This window comes from Saccopteryx leptura, chromosome 4 (assembly GCF_036850995.1).
Source record: "Saccopteryx leptura isolate mSacLep1 chromosome 4, mSacLep1_pri_phased_curated, whole genome shotgun sequence".
In the NCBI taxonomy this organism is placed as follows: domain Eukaryota; kingdom Metazoa; phylum Chordata; class Mammalia; order Chiroptera; family Emballonuridae; genus Saccopteryx; species Saccopteryx leptura.
The window spans coordinates 155,970,100-155,989,123 of record NC_089506.1 but is presented as its reverse complement, the minus strand read 5'-3'; the positions used below and the strand labels follow the sequence as shown (position 1 = coordinate 155,989,123).

Genomic DNA, 19,024 nt, shown 5'->3' with positions numbered 1-19,024 from the left:
GATGAGAAGCATCAATCATTAGTTTTTCATTGCACGTTGCAACACCCTAGTTGTTCATTGATTGCTTTCTCATATGTGCCTTGACTGCGGGCCTTCAGCAGACCGAGAGTAACCTCTTGCTGGAGCCAGCGACCTTGGGTTCAAGTTGGTGGGCTTTTTTGCTCAAACCAGATGAGCCTGTGCTCAAGCTGGCGACCTCGGGGTCTCTAACCTGGGTCCTCTGCATCCCAGTCTGATGCTCTATCCACTGCACTATGGCCTGGTCAGGCTATGTGGGTTTTTAATAGCCTTTTATATGGGTTCAACTGGCATTTTTTCTTTTAAATATCTGATCAACCTAGTTAGAATATCAATAAGTGGATACATCTTACAGGAACATAAAAGTGACACATAACCTGTCCACTCCACCCAGAGATTGATACTAGTAATGTTATTTTGGTATACATAATTGAATTATTTTTTATGCATATCATTGCCACAGTAAATTGGAGTATTAATTTGTAAGTTGCTTTCTTTCCTTTGACAGTATAAAATGAATGTTAATTATTCTACAACACAATTATTAATGGCTTCTCAACTTTTCATTGTATAGATTATTTGGCCTATCTCTGATGAACATTAGATTGTTTTCTATTATTTTTTTAAATTATATGGTATAAATTATGTTGTTGGCCAATATTCCTTCACATTTCTGATCTCAGGCAAAGTGTGGGATTGATATTATTGCTGAGTCAGCAGAATGATAATTTTTTTTAAGGCTTTTGATTGCTAAATTGCTTTCCGTTTCAGTTTAAATATTCACAAGAAGTGTATTTTTCTGTACTGTTACTAATATTACCTATTATTGCTTAGTTGGTATTAGTCAAGTTGATAGATAAATAAAAGAATTTCATTTCATTGTTTAATTCTCATAAAAAATGTGCCAGTGAGGTTGTATAATTTTATGCTTTTGATTATTTGTAGTAGCCTTTTTTATTTTATTTTATTTTATTTATTTATTTATTTATTTATTTATTTATTTATTTATATTTTTCTGAAGCTGGAAACGGGGAGAGACAGACTCCCGCATGCGCCCGACCGGGATCCGCCCAGCGCACCCACCAGGGGGCGACGCTCTGCCCACCAGGGGGCGATGCTCTGCCCCTCCGGGGCGTCGCTCTGTCGCGACCAGAGCCACTCTAGCGCCTGGGGCAGAGGCCAAGGAGCCATCCCCAGCGCCCGGGCCATCTTTGCTCCAATGGAGCCTCGCTGCGGGAGGGGAAGAGAGAGACAGAGAGGAAGGAGAGGGGGAGGGGTGGAGAAGCAGATGGGTGCCTCTCCTGTGTGCCCTGGCCGGGAATTGAACCCGGGACTTCTGCACGCCAGGCCGACGCTCTACCACCGAGCCAACCAGTCAGGGCCCTTTTTTATTTTTTTAATAAAAGGACCAGTGGGTATTTTCCTGCTTATTTATAAGAATGCTAAATAGTAAGTTTAATAACTCTGTCATTCACATACTATATTATTCTGTTTTGTTTGCTTTTAAATTTTACTTATAGAATATTTTATATATATATAGGAAACATTTAAATTTTTAAATTCTGTCAATTCTTTTATGTTTTCTTTGCTCTTATAATAGAAACCTTTACTTTCAGCTTGGGTAAATTTTTGTTTTCAAAATACAGATTAGTTTCAATGGAAGTGAAGGGAGACGCAGTAGAAGTAGGCGATACTCTGGATCTGATAGTGATTCAGTCTCCGAAAGGAAAAGGCCAAAGAAACGTGGAAGACCACGGACTATCCCTCGAGAGAATATTAAAGGATTTAGTGATGCAGAAATTCGGCGGTAAGATGATATAACACCATTTTCTTTATCATGCTTTTATTAGAGGGTGAAACTAAGAATTCCCATAGTTTTCAAAGATGAATGTGAAAGTGTTAGAGAAGGCAAATATATATGATAACTGTTTAGGGATTGGGTGGATTCTGCTTTTGGGTGTTCATTGTAACTGAGAAAAAAATGTTTGGCCCTTAATTTTGCATATTATTTATTGTTAGTGTATTTAGACAGCTAAATTTTTTTCATTAATGTGGTTCAGAATAGTGGTCTTTTTGAAAAATGAATGTATATTTCAATACATTAGACTTATTTAATAAAAATTCTCTTGTCACTTACAACTCCCAGCATTAGTGTTTTTATGTGGGAATAATTTAGTTCCATATTTTTCTAGTTTTTAAATTCTGAAGTGATTTGTTTTTTGAAAGGAACCATGTTAAGGGTATTTCTGTTTGTCTAAATAGGAATAGAGGTAAGATAAGCTATGTAATATAAATTGTAGTTTTCTTTCAAAATATGTTTATTTGTATATACTGGTATATTTAAGGGAAATAGGATAACCATTTACTTTCATTTATGTAATAATTTTGCTTATGACATTTGTAAAAGTTCATGATTGTATTTTCAGCATTTGTTTTTATTTTTTAAGCCATTGTAACTGTTTTCTTTTACATCATAGACCTGACTGATAAAGTTCCTCATTCTTTCTACCAGAAAATTAAATATGTTCTTAGATTTTATTAAGGGTATTTTATGACCACCTGATTTGCTGGACTTTCTGTCTTTAGTTGAAGAGGCATTTCAACTTCTACTTTTCCTGGATATTTTCCCTCATCCATCATCCACTTGGAATAGCTTGGTTCTTAAGTAAAATTTTTATTTTCCATTGTTGATATAATACCATACTTCTGAATTAAAGCTATTTTTAGTAAAATTTTATCAACACTTGGAATGTTTGGAGGTGTAATATGATTGATAATTCTGGAGACACTTCCTGTGGTAGTCTTGAAACTTTTTTTGTCTTGTAAAAATAATAAAGTAATTTCCAAAATAAAATTTAGCTTCTATTGTTTTATTTATATTGGTTTCTAAACATCATCTTGGGTGTTAAAATATGTCTTGTCTTACTTGGCACATTTTAATATTTTAACATTTTGGTTTTTAGCATACATAGTTCATTCATTTTTGTTAGTAACAGTACCTTGAATTAATTTGTACACTAACAAGTATTTTCTTATTTTTATATATTTATAAATATATCTATTTTTTAATTTTTAGTGAAGCCTATATTTAAATTAAACAATTATTTTCTGCTAGGTTTATCAAGAGTTACAAGAAATTTGGTGGCCCTCTGGAAAGGTAAATATATCTGTGACTGTCAGAATTATAGTATTTTATGTGCTCATCAGCTTTATTTGTTTATACTAATATTTCAGTCTGTGTGCTTTGTTAAATTTGTTTATAACAGGCACATGATTAATCTGTAGAAAGCAAATTTCAATTGTAGTTCTGAAAAATGTTTTAGTACCATTTTTAATTCTTTTTACTAAAATATGCTGCTGATGTTTTCTATAAAATGCGTCTGTAAAATACTTTGCATTTTTATAATTCTAAATTACTTTTCAAATGCTTTATTATTTTTTATCAGAAACTTATAAACTAGCAGATTTATTCTTAGAAATACTGAGTTGCTAATCTACCTATCTGATGTAAAGATCAGTTTATTTTCCCTTACTAGGGAAATTCCCTTAAGCTTCCCTAAATACAGCTGCTTCTTATACAAACTGCATTAAAATGCAGATTATCATGATAGTATTTTTTTGTTTTGTTTTTTTTACAGTATCAGTTAACCTCAGTCATTGCTGGTGATTTTGATATTCTTTGTTCTTTGTTGTGGCAAACCCACTGTCTAAGTACAAAGCAGCAAAGACTCAAATTGGTTGAACTATGTTGTCTCTCTCCAAAACTCCCTTTTAAAATAAAGTTACTTTCTGTTTAATTTTGAGATGGCTTGCATACAATACAATAAAAGGCTTGCATAATTACTTACATGATGAAAAAAACATTTTGAAGATTAATATTCTTATCTAGTTAGTGCATAGTAATACAAAAGTATATAGTGTTTTTTATTTATAATTATGGTAATATTTAACCACTTCCTTTTGAATTTAAGATCTGATGAGTTATGAAAAGTTTTTAAAGAATTATTAGATTATCTTCAAATATGGAGCATACCATTTACTCTGTAATAAATTGGTTAACTTAATTATTATCCTTGAATATGTTGATGAATTGTTTCCCCATCAAATCTTCCTTGTTTTTCTGTACATTGTGCCAATTATATGAACTAGATTTGTAGAGCAGGCAGTAATTTGATTTGTAGAACGTAAGATAGAGTGAAATTTAGTCTTGTTTTTACCTCAGAATTGTATTATTTTATTACAGATTAGACGCAATTGCTCGAGATGCTGAATTAGTTGATAAATCAGAGACAGACCTCAGACGACTAGGAGAATTGGTACATAATGGTTGCATTAAAGCTTTAAAGGACAATTCTTCAGGAACAGAACGGACAGGTAATATTAAAATGTGAATGATTTAAAGAGGGGCAAATGGAAGTTTTAAAATATGCTTTTGTTGATTTAGATAGGTATTATATCTTAAGATCCTATTCATCAGTCTTAAAAGATGCTTTACAAAACAAAGCAAGACACCATTGCTGGGTAATAGGAAATGAGGAACAGAATTGTATTAATGAAGGCAATAGACTACCTGCCTGGTATAATTCTAACTAGGAATTAACAGTCAGGAATTACTGTTAGTTGTACTATATTTTTAGCGTATGTGACTGGGAATAAGAATACACGTGTAATATTGGTTTGGGGGCATAGTTACTTCACTATGCTTATTTGTAATTCATCCACAAAATAAAAGTATTTAGTTAAGATTTAGTAATCAGATGTACTGGGGGAAAAAATCAGAAATCTTATCTAGATGCTGACCACATTAATAAAGTCTCTTCTGCAATTGATAAAACACATAAGTACATGAAGTGCTTTTTATAAATCCACGTGTGCTCTGTTATAATTGGTAGTATGTACTAAAAATCTTGTAGTGAAATTTAAGGTTTGCTAGCAAGTCCTCCCAATAATGTAAATACAGGTAAATAAATAATACTTATTAATATAATTAATAGCATATGTTGCTTTTATGTTTTGGAGTTAATATATTTCATACTTTTTTTTAAATTAAGGTGGTAGACTTGGGAAAGTAAAGGGTCCAACATTCCGAATATCAGGAGTACAGGTGAATGCCAAGCTAGTCATCTCCCATGAAGAAGAATTAATACCATTGCACAAATCCATTCCTTCAGATCCAGAAGAAAGAAAGCAGTGAGTTGTTTACTTTTTCCGTTTATAACAAATATTTATCGTTATTGAGTAATTTGGATGTGAATGTAGGTTAAAAATGTTATGGCTAGTTTGACTCAAATGTTTTAAAAACATAAAATTCTAATGACTCATATTTTTAAAAAGGCAATTTTAATTTTAAACTTAACATTGGTTATTAACTTTAATTCTAGGTATACTATCCCATGCCATACAAAGGCAGCTCATTTTGATATAGACTGGGGCAAAGAAGATGATTCCAATTTGTTAATTGGTATATATGAATACGGATATGGAAGCTGGGAAATGATTAAAATGGATCCTGACCTCAGTCTAACACACAAGGTACTTAAATATTTCTTGATTCTGTTGATTGTTAATGTTGAGCTTAATTTTGATTAAATTATATCTTTAGTTATGTTAGAAATAAACTAAACTACGAATCAGGAAACCAAGGCTCTAGCTAGCTGTTTGACCTTAGCTTTAGAATCTAGTTTTTGTGAAGGGATTTAATTTAACACATTGTTGACTGGCAATTTTACACAGAACTTATCTCATGTCACTGGCTATTTTTTCGTAATTGTGTATGAAAGTGAAACAATCTAAAGAAACTTTAGTATACTTTATACATAATGAATTTAAATGAAATTTTGTACATACCTGCTACATATTATATGTTTTAGTAATTTTTTTTGGTGTGGTATATACTGTATAGCAATCACCTATGTGTAATGATACACAACATGTTTTGCAAATATATCTGGTTTCACTGTGCTTTCCTTTTGAAACACACACTTTATATGTTCTAGTTGGATTTTTTTTTATACCAGGGACTATTTTTCTAAAACGTGGTCTTTTAGTTGCCCTGAAAACCTGAAAGGTGAATCAGTGTAAGGAGCTCTTTAGAAGTACCAGAAGAAGTGTTAGGTTCTGAGCTGCACTCATTTGAGCCAGCGGATATCCATTCCCTAGCTACTTCAAGTAGAAATTTTTTGTATCTTATTTTGTCTATTGTAATTACTACAGCAAATTTTGAATGCATTGACTTAAAGCGCAATTGATCAGAAGGAATGCTACTTTTTAAGACCACTCTTGATACTTTTTCGAAAGATACTGCTGTTTGCCAAATATTGTTCTGCTTGATCAACTCCTTTCATGTATTTGTTGTACTCCAATATGCACACAGGTTTAACTATATCTTCTGTAGAATTTCTTTTTAACTTTCCAGTTGTTTTCATAGAGGCATCGTGGATAGTTGATACATATTCACTAGTCTTTTATCTTTCCATGATATAAGGACATTGGTCCGTTCCATAAAAATGTCACTTCCCATCTCTAAAAGATTCTTTGACTTTTCTTTTAGTACCTTTGGCAAGCCACAGTTTTCTCTTAAGTTACCACAGAGTAACTTTTTTTTTTTTTTTTTTTTTGCTATTTTCTGAAGCTGGAAACAGGGAGAGACAGTCAGACAGACTCCCGCATGCGCCCGACCGGGATCCACCCGGCACGCCCACCAGGGGCGATGCTCTGCCCACCAGGGGGTGATGCTCTGCCCATTCTGGGCGTTGCCATGTTGCGACCAGAGCCACTCTAGCGCCTGGGGCAGAGGCCAAGGAGCCATCCCCAGCGCCTGGGCCATCTATGCTCCAACGGAGCCTTGGCTGCGGGAGGGGAAGAGAGAGACAGAGAGGAAGGCGGCAGAGGGATGGAGAAGCAAATCGGCGCTTCTCCTGTGTGCCCTGGCCGGGAATCGAACCCGGGTCCTCCGCACGCTAGGCCGACGCTCTACCGCTGAGCCAACCGGCCAGGGCACGTTTTCTTTTCTAATAATATTTCAGCTGTAGAAGTGCTATTGTAGTAATTATCTTGGTATACATGATGCCAAGATATGGCGCTAAGACAGATAATAAAGTTTCTTGCAGCCTTTTGCCTTCACCTAAATAAATCTCAAAGTTGCAAATGTATTTACTCTCACTTTCACAAAGCATTCTCACCAAAATCCCGTATTTTATTATTTTAGCTGGATTATATGTTCTGAAGCTGATAGAGCCCTTATATGGTATCATTGCTTCATCTAGGGATAACTCTTGCTTAGGTACATACAAAGACTGAAATTTTGGAAGAAAGTAATCCAAGAGGCCTAATTTTATACAGTCTGTCTTCATTACATGTATTTTTTGAATTATCACTTAAGATGGAAAAATGTAAAAATTTGCTCAAACCTTGTTCTGCTCATAGTTTTAGGAAGTAATGGAGCTTCAACCAAAGGCCCATTGACCCTCCAATGTGATTTTTCCGTTTGTCCCATCAGTATCAGCTGAGAAACCTCTTTAAATCGGTATTGGTTATTTTTGTCCACGGTACAGTTTTAGTAGATTTTTTGTAAAATTGTTCCATTTGGTGGTGGTATAAATTGGTTTGAGAAATAAAAAAAATCATCACTCAAAAGTAATTCCGTCACTTCCCTGACGCTCCATGGATCACTAAGGTCAGCAGTTACACCCGAAATATTTGAATAATCCTCCCAAAGTTAATATAATGTCATTTTCAATCCACTCTTCTTCAAAATCACTTTCACTGTGAGATCTTCTTACATTTCTTTTTTGTAGTTTTGGTGTAATATCTGACTCATTACTGTCTTCTGATAAACTATCAGTTTTTACATCACTACAATATATTTCAAAATCACTCAGACAGTCAGATAAAGTGTCTGCATATAATTCATTGAAAAGTTCTTTACCTTCACAATCCATCATGGTTAAAACTTTGGTAATACAGTTACCGGTATATACTTGCAATAAAAACCTAAATATCAAGAAAAGTCACTTTTTTAAAAAATAAACTGAACACGATTGAACATGATGAAGAAAGATTTTACAATATCCTTGATATGTATGTCCAAACAGCAAGCGATTAGAAGATAGTCCAAGTTTAGACGGCTGGTTTCTGTGATTGTTTTGTTTACTGTACCTCACACCTGGAGGAGTGGGAAGAAAAGGAGTCCACATGAGAATATAGACTGCTGTGCTGTTTTTCAAACTTCGACCCTCAGGGCGGAGAGTCATAAATACAATAATCCTATATTACCTTGAGTTTCAAAATTGAAATAGCTAGTGCAAGTGCAAACACGAGTTATCTTATGAGCAGTCAACAATGTGTTAAGTGATCTCAGATTTTTAAATGATCTCTGAAATTATTTTTGTTATTAGGACAAAGATATATTTTTCTTTAGGTTAAAAATAAATTTTTTATTTCATCCTTAACTAGATTATTCAAGGGCAAAAAATGATTCTGAAATTTTTTGTAATTAATATCAAACCATGTTTAGGGTTTTTGGTGATTTCATGTTACCACATTAGCGAACATCATTTCTTGGCCTAAAACAGAAAACACTAAGTATTTTCTTTTTTTTTTTCTTTTTTTTTTTCTTTTTTTTACAGAGACAGAGAGAGTCAGAGAGAGGGATAGATAGGGATAGACAGACAAGAACAGAGAGATGAGAAGCATCAATCATCAGTTTTTCGTTGCGACTCCTTAGTTCATTGATTGCTTTCTCATATGTGCCTTGACCGTGGGCCTTCAGCAGACCGAGTAACCCCTTGCTCAAACCAGCGACCTTGGGTCCAAGCTGGTGAGCTTTTTGCTCAAGCCAGATGAGCCCGCGCTCAAGCTGGCGACCTTGGGGTCTCAAACCTGGGTCCTCGGCATCCCAGTTCGACGCTCTATTCACTGTGCCACCGCCTGGTCAGGCTATTTTCTTATTTTTAATCACTTAATTTACCTTTTTATATTTTTCTTCACAGACAAATGGGACTTTCAGATACTGATATTTTTACCATTCGTTACTACAAAGCAAAACTGAAATAGTTTAGATTCCCACTATAAAAGTTTCCTCATAGTGCCTGTTATGGCTCATCTTCTAGATAGCTATTTTGTATTCTGGGAAGTTTTGTATACTTTATAGCTAATATACTGTTATGGTAAAGGAAGGAAATCAGAGAATACCATAATGTTTAGTAACACTGGGTGCTAATTACACTAATGAATATTTGAAAGAAATTTCTAACCTAACACTGCATTCTCATTTTCAATGGAGGGATATTTTTCCTCCTGTGTATTTATTTAGAATTCTTTCTCATAAAAACTAAATCTGGCTGTGGCATAGATGTAGAAAAAAATTATTTTGCATTCTAAGTTGTTTATTCCTACATATTAGAATTATAATTTATTAGTGACATATTTTTAAAAATGAATAAGCAGTTTTTAGCTCTTAAATCTTTTATGTTATTTAATAAAGACAACCTGAAAAAATTAATTGCTTTTCAGATTCTTCCAGATGATCCTGATAAAAAACCACAAGCAAAACAATTACAGACACGTGCAGACTACCTCATCAAATTACTTAGTAAAGATCTTGCAAGAAAAGAAGCTCAGAGACTTTCTGGTGCAGTAAGTTAAAATTCAGATGCTTAAGAGCAGTTTACTTTTCAGTAAGATAAGTCTAGTTTACGGATACCCTAGACCAGCAATTTTCAACCTTTTTTATCTCAGGGCACACATAAACTGTAATTACTAAAATTCTGTGGCACACCAGAAAATATACTTTCTGCCTATCTGACAAAAAAAAAAGTATAATTTTCATTCATTGACACTGGATGACTATTGTGATGGCTGTCATTTTTATGACAAGCTAAGGGAAAAAGAGGTCAGTGTCCCTGACTAAATAGTTACTGAATATTTTAAAAATTCTTGCCCTGATTGGTTGGCTCATTGGTAGAGCGTCAGCCTGGCATGTGGATTTCCTAGGTTTGATTCCTGGTCAGGGCAGACAGAAGTGCCCATCTGCTTCTCCACCCTTCCCCCTCCTGCAGCCAGGGCTCAATTGGAGCAAGTTTGGCCCTGGGTGTTGAGGATAGCTACATGGCCTCCACCTCAGGTGCTAAGAAGAACTTGGTTATGGAGCAACGCCCTACATGGGCAGAACATCACTCCCTTGGTGGGCTTGCCTGGTGGATCCCAGTCAGGGTGCATGTGGGAGTCTGTCTCTGCCTGCCTTCCTCTCACAGAATAAAAAAGATACATTCTTGTGAGCTCTTAAGGTCCTGGCCAGTGGCTCAATGGATCGAGTGTTGGCCCAGCATGTGGATGTACCCAGTTCAATCCCCGGCAGGGCACACTTGAGAAGCGACTACCTGCTTCTCTCCCCCTTTTCCTCTCGAAGCCAGTGACTCGATTGGTTCGAGTGAGGCTCGGGGGGCTCGGTTGGTCTGAGCACAGCAGCCTTATGTGCTGAGGATAGCTTGGTACTCCAGCACTGGCCTCAGATTGGGGGGGAGGGGGCAGTGATTCTGGTCAGGGCACATGTGGGAGTCTGCCTTACTATCTTATCTCGCCTCCTCCTTACTTTAAAAAAAAAAAAAATTCTAGTGACACACCATTTGAAAATCACTGTGATAGACATCTAACTGATGGAGTTAGTATGAGCTTATAAATGTATTTTCCTGTATAGCTTTTTTTGAATATGGTAATATTTTGCCTTAAGTTATCTCAGCATTTATGTTAACACTGATGAGTCATGATTTTAAGAAGTGAGATTAGTTTTTTTTTCCCCCTTTCTCTTATTTGGAGAGGGTAGGACAATTTCCTTAGAATTCTATTTGAGAGGTCAGGCCTCTATTACTGTTATTTGGAGACACTGGAAAACATAAGGGACTGAATTAAAAGATCACCAAACTTACTTATGAGGGAGCTCCAAAAAAGTAGGAAAAAGACACCAAGAGAGGTGATTAGAAACTACAGCAACCTTTAATAGTTTACCTGTGACCCACCTATGTACCATTAAAAATAATTTCTAATGCTATCTCTGGTGGCATTGAATTTGTTGATAATAACTTAGAATGGTGGAAACTCTCCTCCTACTTCTCTCTACTTCTACTTCTAATTGCTTTTTATTAAGTTGTATGACTTCTGTTGACTTTCTAAGCTTGGTATAGCTTATAACCAACAGGCTAAGGGGATTGGGTAGGAATATATGGGCCTTTAGCATTTTAGATTAGGTATTTAAGAAGTTTTTTTAAAAAATGGAACCTGTGGAGTTGGTTAGAATAAAAATAATTATTTTTAGGGAGGTTCAAAGAGGAGAAAAGCACGAGCTAAGAAGAATAAAGCAACAAAGTCTGTAAAGGTGAAAGAGGAAATAAAGAGTGATTCTTCTCTCCTTCCCTCAGAAAAGTCTGATGAAGATGATAAGGTAAGAATGTTTTAGAAAAGGAACCTGTTATATAAAAAGGAACAGGGCGTATTGTGGTGTATTTTACATTTGAAATTTAAACTAAGGCCTGAAATTTTACTTTTTGGTACTGAATTTTATTTTTTATAGTTTATTACATAGTCTCATTTACAGAACATATTCTACCCATCTAATAGAGTATTAGCTATCACTAGAGAGAGCAAAGGTCCTTCCATTTCAAATATTTACCATTTGAATGAGGTTCTGTCTCTAATTTTATTCTGAATTTTGAATGGGACTGGCTTACATTAGTTTATAGGAAGGTGAACATTGCATGTATCATTTTAATGGGATTCTGGGCTATTTCTTTCAGAATCCACATATATGCAATCCATAGACACACAAAGAAAAGAAATTAATCTTTGTCAAGATTTGGTTAGTAATGCATTGGCCATACTTGCACTTTCCAGGATGAGATCACTTCTGTGAAACATCCAAATAAAAAAATTAAAACAGAAAGAGACAGTGAAGAAAAACCTGAGCCAGATGTTTGTATAAAGAAGGAACCAGAAGAAAAGAGGGAAGCAAAAGAAAAGGAAAATAAAAGAGAACTTGAAAGGGAGATAAAAGAAAAAGAGGATAAGAAAGATATAAAGGAAAAAAATTTTAAAGAAAAAAGAGAAAAAGTAAAAGAAGCTCTAGAAGCTATGCAAAAAGAAAAAGACATAAAGGAAGAAAAGGTATGCAAATCATAATGTAAAATTTAGAAAGTTACACAATCGGCTTACTTACATTTTAGGAGAATTGCCTGTCAGCCCAAATTAGTCTCAGTAACTGAGTTCAGTACATGTGGGTGTCTCTAAAAAATACAGGTTTGAGTCCTTTTTAAAATTCCTTACCTATATGATAACATTACAGAATAGCTTTATTTTTGGTTTCTTCAAATAAAATTCAGAAAAGACAAAATAAATAAGACTATTAAAGTGTGAATAAACAATTGTAGACTATACTAATTGTTTTCTGGAAGTGTTAATCATCTTGCCTTTGTTATTGTTGGTTTTTGTTTTATTTTTGCTTTTTCTTCAGGTGAGCGAATTCAAATCTGATAGCAAGGAAAGATCCAAGAAATCTTCAGTGTCAGATGCTTTTGTTCATATCACTGCAAGTGGTGAGCCAGTTCCCATATCTGAAGAATCTGAAGAACTGGATCAAAAAACATTCAGCATTGTAAGTATGTTTTCTAGTTATTAGTAACAATTCACATAGTGTTTAAATTGTTTCAGTTTTATTTTAATTTAGAAATGTATTTGAATTTGTTGGTACTGCAATTTAGGTTGATAAAAACAATGTATTTGTAAGGTATCTTAAATTTAGAAGCAATTTGGAAAAACTTAATGTATTAAAAACATGGAGAGGCATTAGAGACTACTTAGAGTGAACTTTTCCCTGCCAGCTGTAGAATTTGTAGAATGTTAAACCTTTCAGTTCCTGAGCCTATAACTTTTATAACAGTACTTCTTATCTACAGTGAAGAAGTAGCTTCTTTTTTAGTATTTTGGAAAATACAATAAAAACAAAATGTGAAAATTTTAAAAAATATACAAAATTCAAGCCCCAGTGTTTTATTACTAGAATCAGTAGGAAAAGTTGCTCTTGTCAAATTGATATAAAAGTTTCTAAAATTTCTGTGCCTATCCCATCAACTAGTACAGATTTTTAGACTATACTTTTGTAACACTGGGCTAAAATATACTGGTTGCATGCTTTTCATCAAAGTGAGGAAGAATCTATCTTGTCTTCTTTAGTGGGTTTATTTAAATTTTTATTTTCCAATTATAGTTGCATTCAATATTGTATTAGTTTCAGGTGTACAGCATAGTGGTTAGACATTTATATAATGTACAGTGATTCTCCCAATAAGTCTAGTACCTACCTGACACCAATATTATTCATTCTATTTTATAAGCTGTACTTGACATCCCCAGGATTGTAGCTGCTAATTTGTACTTCTTAATCCTTTCACTTTTTTCATCCAGTACCCTAGACTCCCTCCCATCTGACAACCCTCAGTTTGTTTTCTGTATTAATGAATTTACTTTTGTCTTGCTTGTTCTTTTTTTTCTTTGTAGATTGCACATGTAAGTAAAATCATACAGTATTTGTCTTTCTATCCAACCTAGGTATTTCACTTAGCTCAATACCCTCTGTCGCAAATGGTAAAACTTCATTCTTTCTTATGGTTAAGTAATATTCCATTGCATATTTATACCACATCTTGATCCATTCCTCTTTTGATTGGAACATTTAATCCATTTACACTTGAAGTAATTGTTGATAGGTATGTAGTTATTACCATTTTATTATTTTCAGATTTTTTAGTTCTCTGCTCTTACCCTCTTGCTGTATTTTTCTTGTATGGTGACGATTTTCCGTAGTGTTGTGTTTTGATTTCTTTTTCTTTACTTTTTCTTTATCTCCTATTGATTTTTGACTTGTGTTTACCACGTAACTTCATATATACCCAGCTATATTTATAGCAGTCAGTTTTAAATGTATGGTCGCTTAACTTGGATCACATTTTATAATCACTGCCATTTTTACTCAGCCCTTCCATGTTTATGTTTTTGTCTTTATTTTTTACTTCTTTTGTGTAGGTATACTTATGTCTCTTCCTTAATTTACTATTGTAATTACACATGACCTTCCTGTTTTTGCATTTAACCAGGGGTCGGGAACCTATGGATCGCAAGCCAGATGTGGCTCTTTTGATGGCTGCATCTGGCTCGCAGTCAAATCTTTATTAAAAAAAAATAATAACATTAAAAATATAAAACATTCTCATGTATTACAATCCATTCATTTCCTACTGCTCATGTTCATGGTTGCGTGTGGCTGGAGCCAATCACAGCTGTCCTCTGGGACAACACCAAATTTTTATTGGATAATGCCTAACGTACACGGGTCGTTGTATGGCTCTCACGGAATTACATTGTAAAATATGTAGCGTTCATGTCTCTTTCAGCCAAAAAGGTTCCCGACCCCTGCCTTTAACCTTTGTACTAGCTTTACTGTTAGTTGATTTTGCTTTTCTTATGTGTTCATCTTTGTCAGTGAGAATTTTTTTTCTTTGCAGTATTTTCTTTCTTATTCCTTAAAGAAGCCCCTTTTCTGACCAGGCAGTGGCGCAGTGGATAAGCGTCAGACTGAGATGCTGAAGAAACCCCTTTAACATTTTCTTTAATACTAGTTTGGTGATGATGCCCTTCTTCAGCTTTTTCTTGTCTAGAAAGCTCTTTTTCTTTCCATTTTAAGTCATAGCCTTGCTGCTTAGAGTAATCTTGGTTATAGGTCCTTGCTTATCATCACTTTGAATATTTTGTGCCAATCGCTTCTGGTCGGTTCAGAAGTGGATTTATTTACTGGATATAAATAATAACTCAGAAAGATGGAAATTTTCACCTTCTAAAATTACATTTGTGTTAACCTACTTTGCCATTCTAGATCCCCAGCTTGCCTTCTTGTCCCATTTTTTCCTATTTTGGGACTAGATAGTTTTGATTAATGAGGCCATTTATTTTCTACTGATTTCATGACATGTCCTAATAGAGCTTCAAATATTTTTCATGTTTTTAAAATATAATAGGTCCTACCATAGTTTTCTTACTGTTTTTACTTTTTGCTGTTGACATACCACTAATCCCTGAAAATATTGGAGACATTAGAAGTAAGTTCTTCCTGCTCTTGTCTTCCATCTTATTTACTTGAATGTGTATCTTATCTCTAGACTTGCATTTTTATCTTTTCTTCGGGGTCACATGCTGGGAATTCTTAGCACCTTTTTAAGGCTAACCTTTCTGTTTATGATCTAGATTTTAATGTAGTCTCGTTATCCATTGTCTGTTGTTGTTGTTTTTTACCTGCTCTGTATTAGGTGGGAGCGGGAGGAGGAGCTTATGGCATGCTTTTGCTTTTCTGAGGTGTAGACACGAAACACTTTTGAACTGCTTTCCTGAATCTGCCTACTCCATTACTGACTCAAGTGAAACTCTACCTCTTGCATCTTTTCCTTGCCCACATTTTCTCCTCCTTAGTCTTCCAACTTCATATAACGACTGAAATGCAAAATTGCCAGTTGTGCCCAGTGCATACATTTCTTCTCCATTAACCTTCATAAATCATCTTGCATTATGGAGTAAGAAGGTAATAGTTCTAAACATGGGCTCTGGAGCCAGACTATCTTAGCTTGAATGGTTAGGTTTTACTGCTACATATAATTGACCCTTGAACAATGCTGGTTTGAACTATGTAGGTCCATTTACATGCAGATATTTTTCACTTATGCAGTTCAAACTCAAGTTGTTCATTGGTCAGCTGGTAGCTGGGATTCTGCAGATGTGGAAGGCCAACTTAAATAGCACTCTGGCTAGGTGGGTGTCCCTAATCACTGCATTGTTCAAGGGTCAACTGTACATTTTACTTGGGAATAGCTCTGATTATTAAGACATTTATTGGCCTTTTATCAGTTTTCCTTTCGCTCGACATCATTACCTCATTTGACACTTCTTGATTTTTCTTGTCTGAATTGACTTGCTTTCTAAATATCACTACGCTTTAGCAGTTAAGAAAGAGTACGGAGTTTGAGGTCAGACCTGGGTTTAACAGATGTCATTTCATTTTAAGTTTTAATTTCTTCGCTAAAATAAATAGTTATTTGTCAAGGTCTATTGTTAGAATCAGATGAGCTGCATTTTTAAGACAATGCATTGCCTCTGGCACCTACCTAATAAAGGCTTTACAAATACTGGTTGTCATTGTTCCAATTCCCATCTTCAGGCCTTGGCCTTAACATAGATTTTAGTCATCAATTGCTCCCTTTTTCCTCCACCTCATTCAGTCAGTGAGCAAATGCTAGCTCTACCACACTAGTTCAAGCTGTCTCTTTTCTGGATTATTTCAATAACTTTATAGTTGTTCTCACTGCTACCTTTCTCATCTTACCATAAACCCTTTCCGGTTTCAGTTTGTACTTCACATAGTGGCAAGAGTGATAATGACCGTTACAGGGGATAATAATAGTAAAAAAAAATACAGCACCTGCTTCACTCCCTATCATCTCCTGCTACATTCCTCACACGCTTCGTTCCAGCCACAATGTATTCATACTGGCCACTTGAATGTGTCAGATAAGTTTTAGGATATATGTTCTTGCTTGAAATGTCTTACTCCTTCATTTTCTTTAGATGTCTGCTCAAACATTACCTTTCTCTGAAATCTTACATAAAGTAGAAAGCTCCCTGCTCCTTTTTGCTTTTTCTTTATTATAGTTGTCATCATAACACACTATGTCTGTTTAGTTACTGGCACTCTTCTCCTGGGGTACAGGTTCCGTAAGGGCAGGTTCTTGACTGCTCTCTTTCTTGAATCTAAACATTGCCTCGAGCATAGTGTGCACTCAGCTTACATATGTTGAATAAATCATTTTCTAGTAGATTATAAACTACAAAAATTGAACAAGAAACAGACAATGTAGAAAATAGGTATGAGTAATGCTAATAGAAAGGATGTTAAAGATTTTCCCTTTATAAAAAAAGGGTATCAGGCTTGCCCGAGTCCTAAGTTGAACTAAAGAATACAAAATCCTAATGCTATCTGAATTATTTCAGACAAAAGATGGAAAACTTCTCAAATATTTTGGACAAGTAGGTAGTAAAACAAAATAAAGGACTCAGAAACAAGTCCACATATGCATAGACATTTAATTTATGGTAAGAATGGCCTTTTTGCAGCAGTGATGTGAAGATTTCTTTTTTAAAATAAATGTAATAGGTCAACTAAATATGTTGTCTGTAGTTAGTTCATCCTTAACATCCCTGGAATAACAAATCTTGCTACTCATGAGTATAATTATTAATTTTAATACTGTTTTGCACTTACATCTGTAAATAAAAATTGTCTCAGCCCTGGCTGCTTGAGTCAGTGACATTGGCCAGCATGTGGATGTTTCAGGTTCAATTCCCAGCCAGGGCACACCTGAGAAGTGACCATCTGCTTCTCCACTCCTCATCCCCTCTTTTCGGTAGCCATTGCTTGATTGATTCGAGTGTATCAGCCCCAGGTGGCCCCAGGTGCTGAGTATGGCTGTGGAGCCTTCGCCTCAGGTTTTAAAAATAGCTCAGTTGGGAGCATGGCCCCAGATAGGTAGAGTATTGGCCCCAAAAGGGGGTTGCCAGGTAGATTTCAGTCAGGGCACATGTAAGAAGGAGCCTGTCTCTCTATCTCCCCTCCTCTATCTTGGAAAAGAAGGGAGGAAATTATCTTTAATTTGCTTTATTAGTAATATTTTTAATCTGGTTTTGGTATAGGTAACAGTTTTTATTTCACAAATTGGAATTTAGCTGAATCATACAATTTTCAATGTGTTGTTCCTTTGTTAGCATGCCAGTGATGTAGGCCAAGGAAAAGGTTGGTTTCTCACCACAAACTCCATGACCACCAAAATATGATAGTAACAAAATTCATCATTAGCTTTGTTTTGTCCAAAGGTTTAGAAGACTAGACAATTTATACTTACAGCTATTTTGATTTTAATAGCTTTGCCAGTATATTTATTATGTAAAGATTCTTAATTTTTATATTCTCATAGTGAATATAGGATATTGTTATACTCTGAAATACTTTTTTATCTTTTAACATTCTGTGTTTAAGACTGCTTAGAATAGTGTGCTACAATGTACAAAGTACCATTTTTACAAAGGTAAGTAAAGTCCTAAGTTTTTACATATACAATAAGATTGATTTTAAATGCTAATGTGCTTTCCAAAGAGAATCTGTGGTGGGAACCCCCTGATATTTAAGAACTGTGAGGTGAGGTTTAATGCTTATTTTAGTATCATACAAGGCTATTATTTACTCATGTAAACATCATTAAAAGAGTATCTTTGTTGAGTTTACTTTTAATACATGTATTTATGTTACTATTTTCCCCTTTTAAAGTGTAAAGAAAGAATGAGGCCTGTCAAAGCAGCTTTGAAACAGCTCGATAGGCCTGAGAAAGGCCTTTCAGAAAGAGAACAACTAGAGCATACTAGACAGTGTTTGATAAAAATTGGAGACCATATCACAGAATGTCTGAAAGAGTATACAAATCCTGAACAAATCAAGCAGTGGAGAAAGTAAGTGATGTATCTTCAAGAAGTGTTAAATTTGTGGTTATATAATCATCTATTTGTCTCTTATATTTCATTTTTCTACTTTTGAAATTTAGTAACAGTGTAGAAAGGTAATTTGAGGATGATTGTTTTTATTATTTTTCCTTTAAAGCTTTATTTAATTAATGAGTGATCACTTAATTATGCATCATGATAATTGCAGTTGGTATTTCTGCCTTTAAATAAGAAATAATGAAGGCTGTTTCATTAAAATTCAGATTGTGTTTTATTTTTTAAAATCATCACAGTTCAAATTATTCTCAGTAGTATCTTGAGAAATTGGTGTGCCAAATTTATTGTTACATATATACTTAGGAATTTATCTTTTGAGTATGAGTGTGAAGCCTTGTAAAATTGATATCCTCAAGCAATGTAAAATGCA

The 19,024-nt window shown here is 34.6% G+C and overlaps 1 protein-coding gene across 2 annotated transcripts in view; it reads left to right on the top strand.

Annotated features, from left to right (window-relative positions):
• The window catches only part of CHD1 (chromodomain helicase DNA binding protein 1), a 90,383-nt gene that overhangs the window by 61,705 nt on the left and 9,654 nt on the right, over positions 1–19,024 (top strand). The window contains exons 24-33 of one of the 2 annotated variants that reach the window (XM_066381900.1): positions 1,665–1,825; positions 3,134–3,175; positions 4,262–4,392; positions 5,070–5,208; positions 5,400–5,550; positions 9,532–9,654; positions 11,330–11,455; positions 11,905–12,174; positions 12,521–12,661; positions 18,428–18,606. In XM_066381900.1, coding sequence (XP_066237997.1) covers positions 1,665–1,825; positions 3,134–3,175; positions 4,262–4,392; positions 5,070–5,208; positions 5,400–5,550; positions 9,532–9,654; positions 11,330–11,455; positions 11,905–12,174; positions 12,521–12,661; positions 18,428–18,606 — 1,463 coding nt within the window. The remainder of the gene's footprint in view (positions 1–1,664; positions 1,826–3,133; positions 3,176–4,261; positions 4,393–5,069; positions 5,209–5,399; positions 5,551–9,531; positions 9,655–11,329; positions 11,456–11,904; positions 12,175–12,520; positions 12,662–18,427; positions 18,607–19,024) is intronic. The other variant, XM_066381901.1, reaches the window with a different exon arrangement.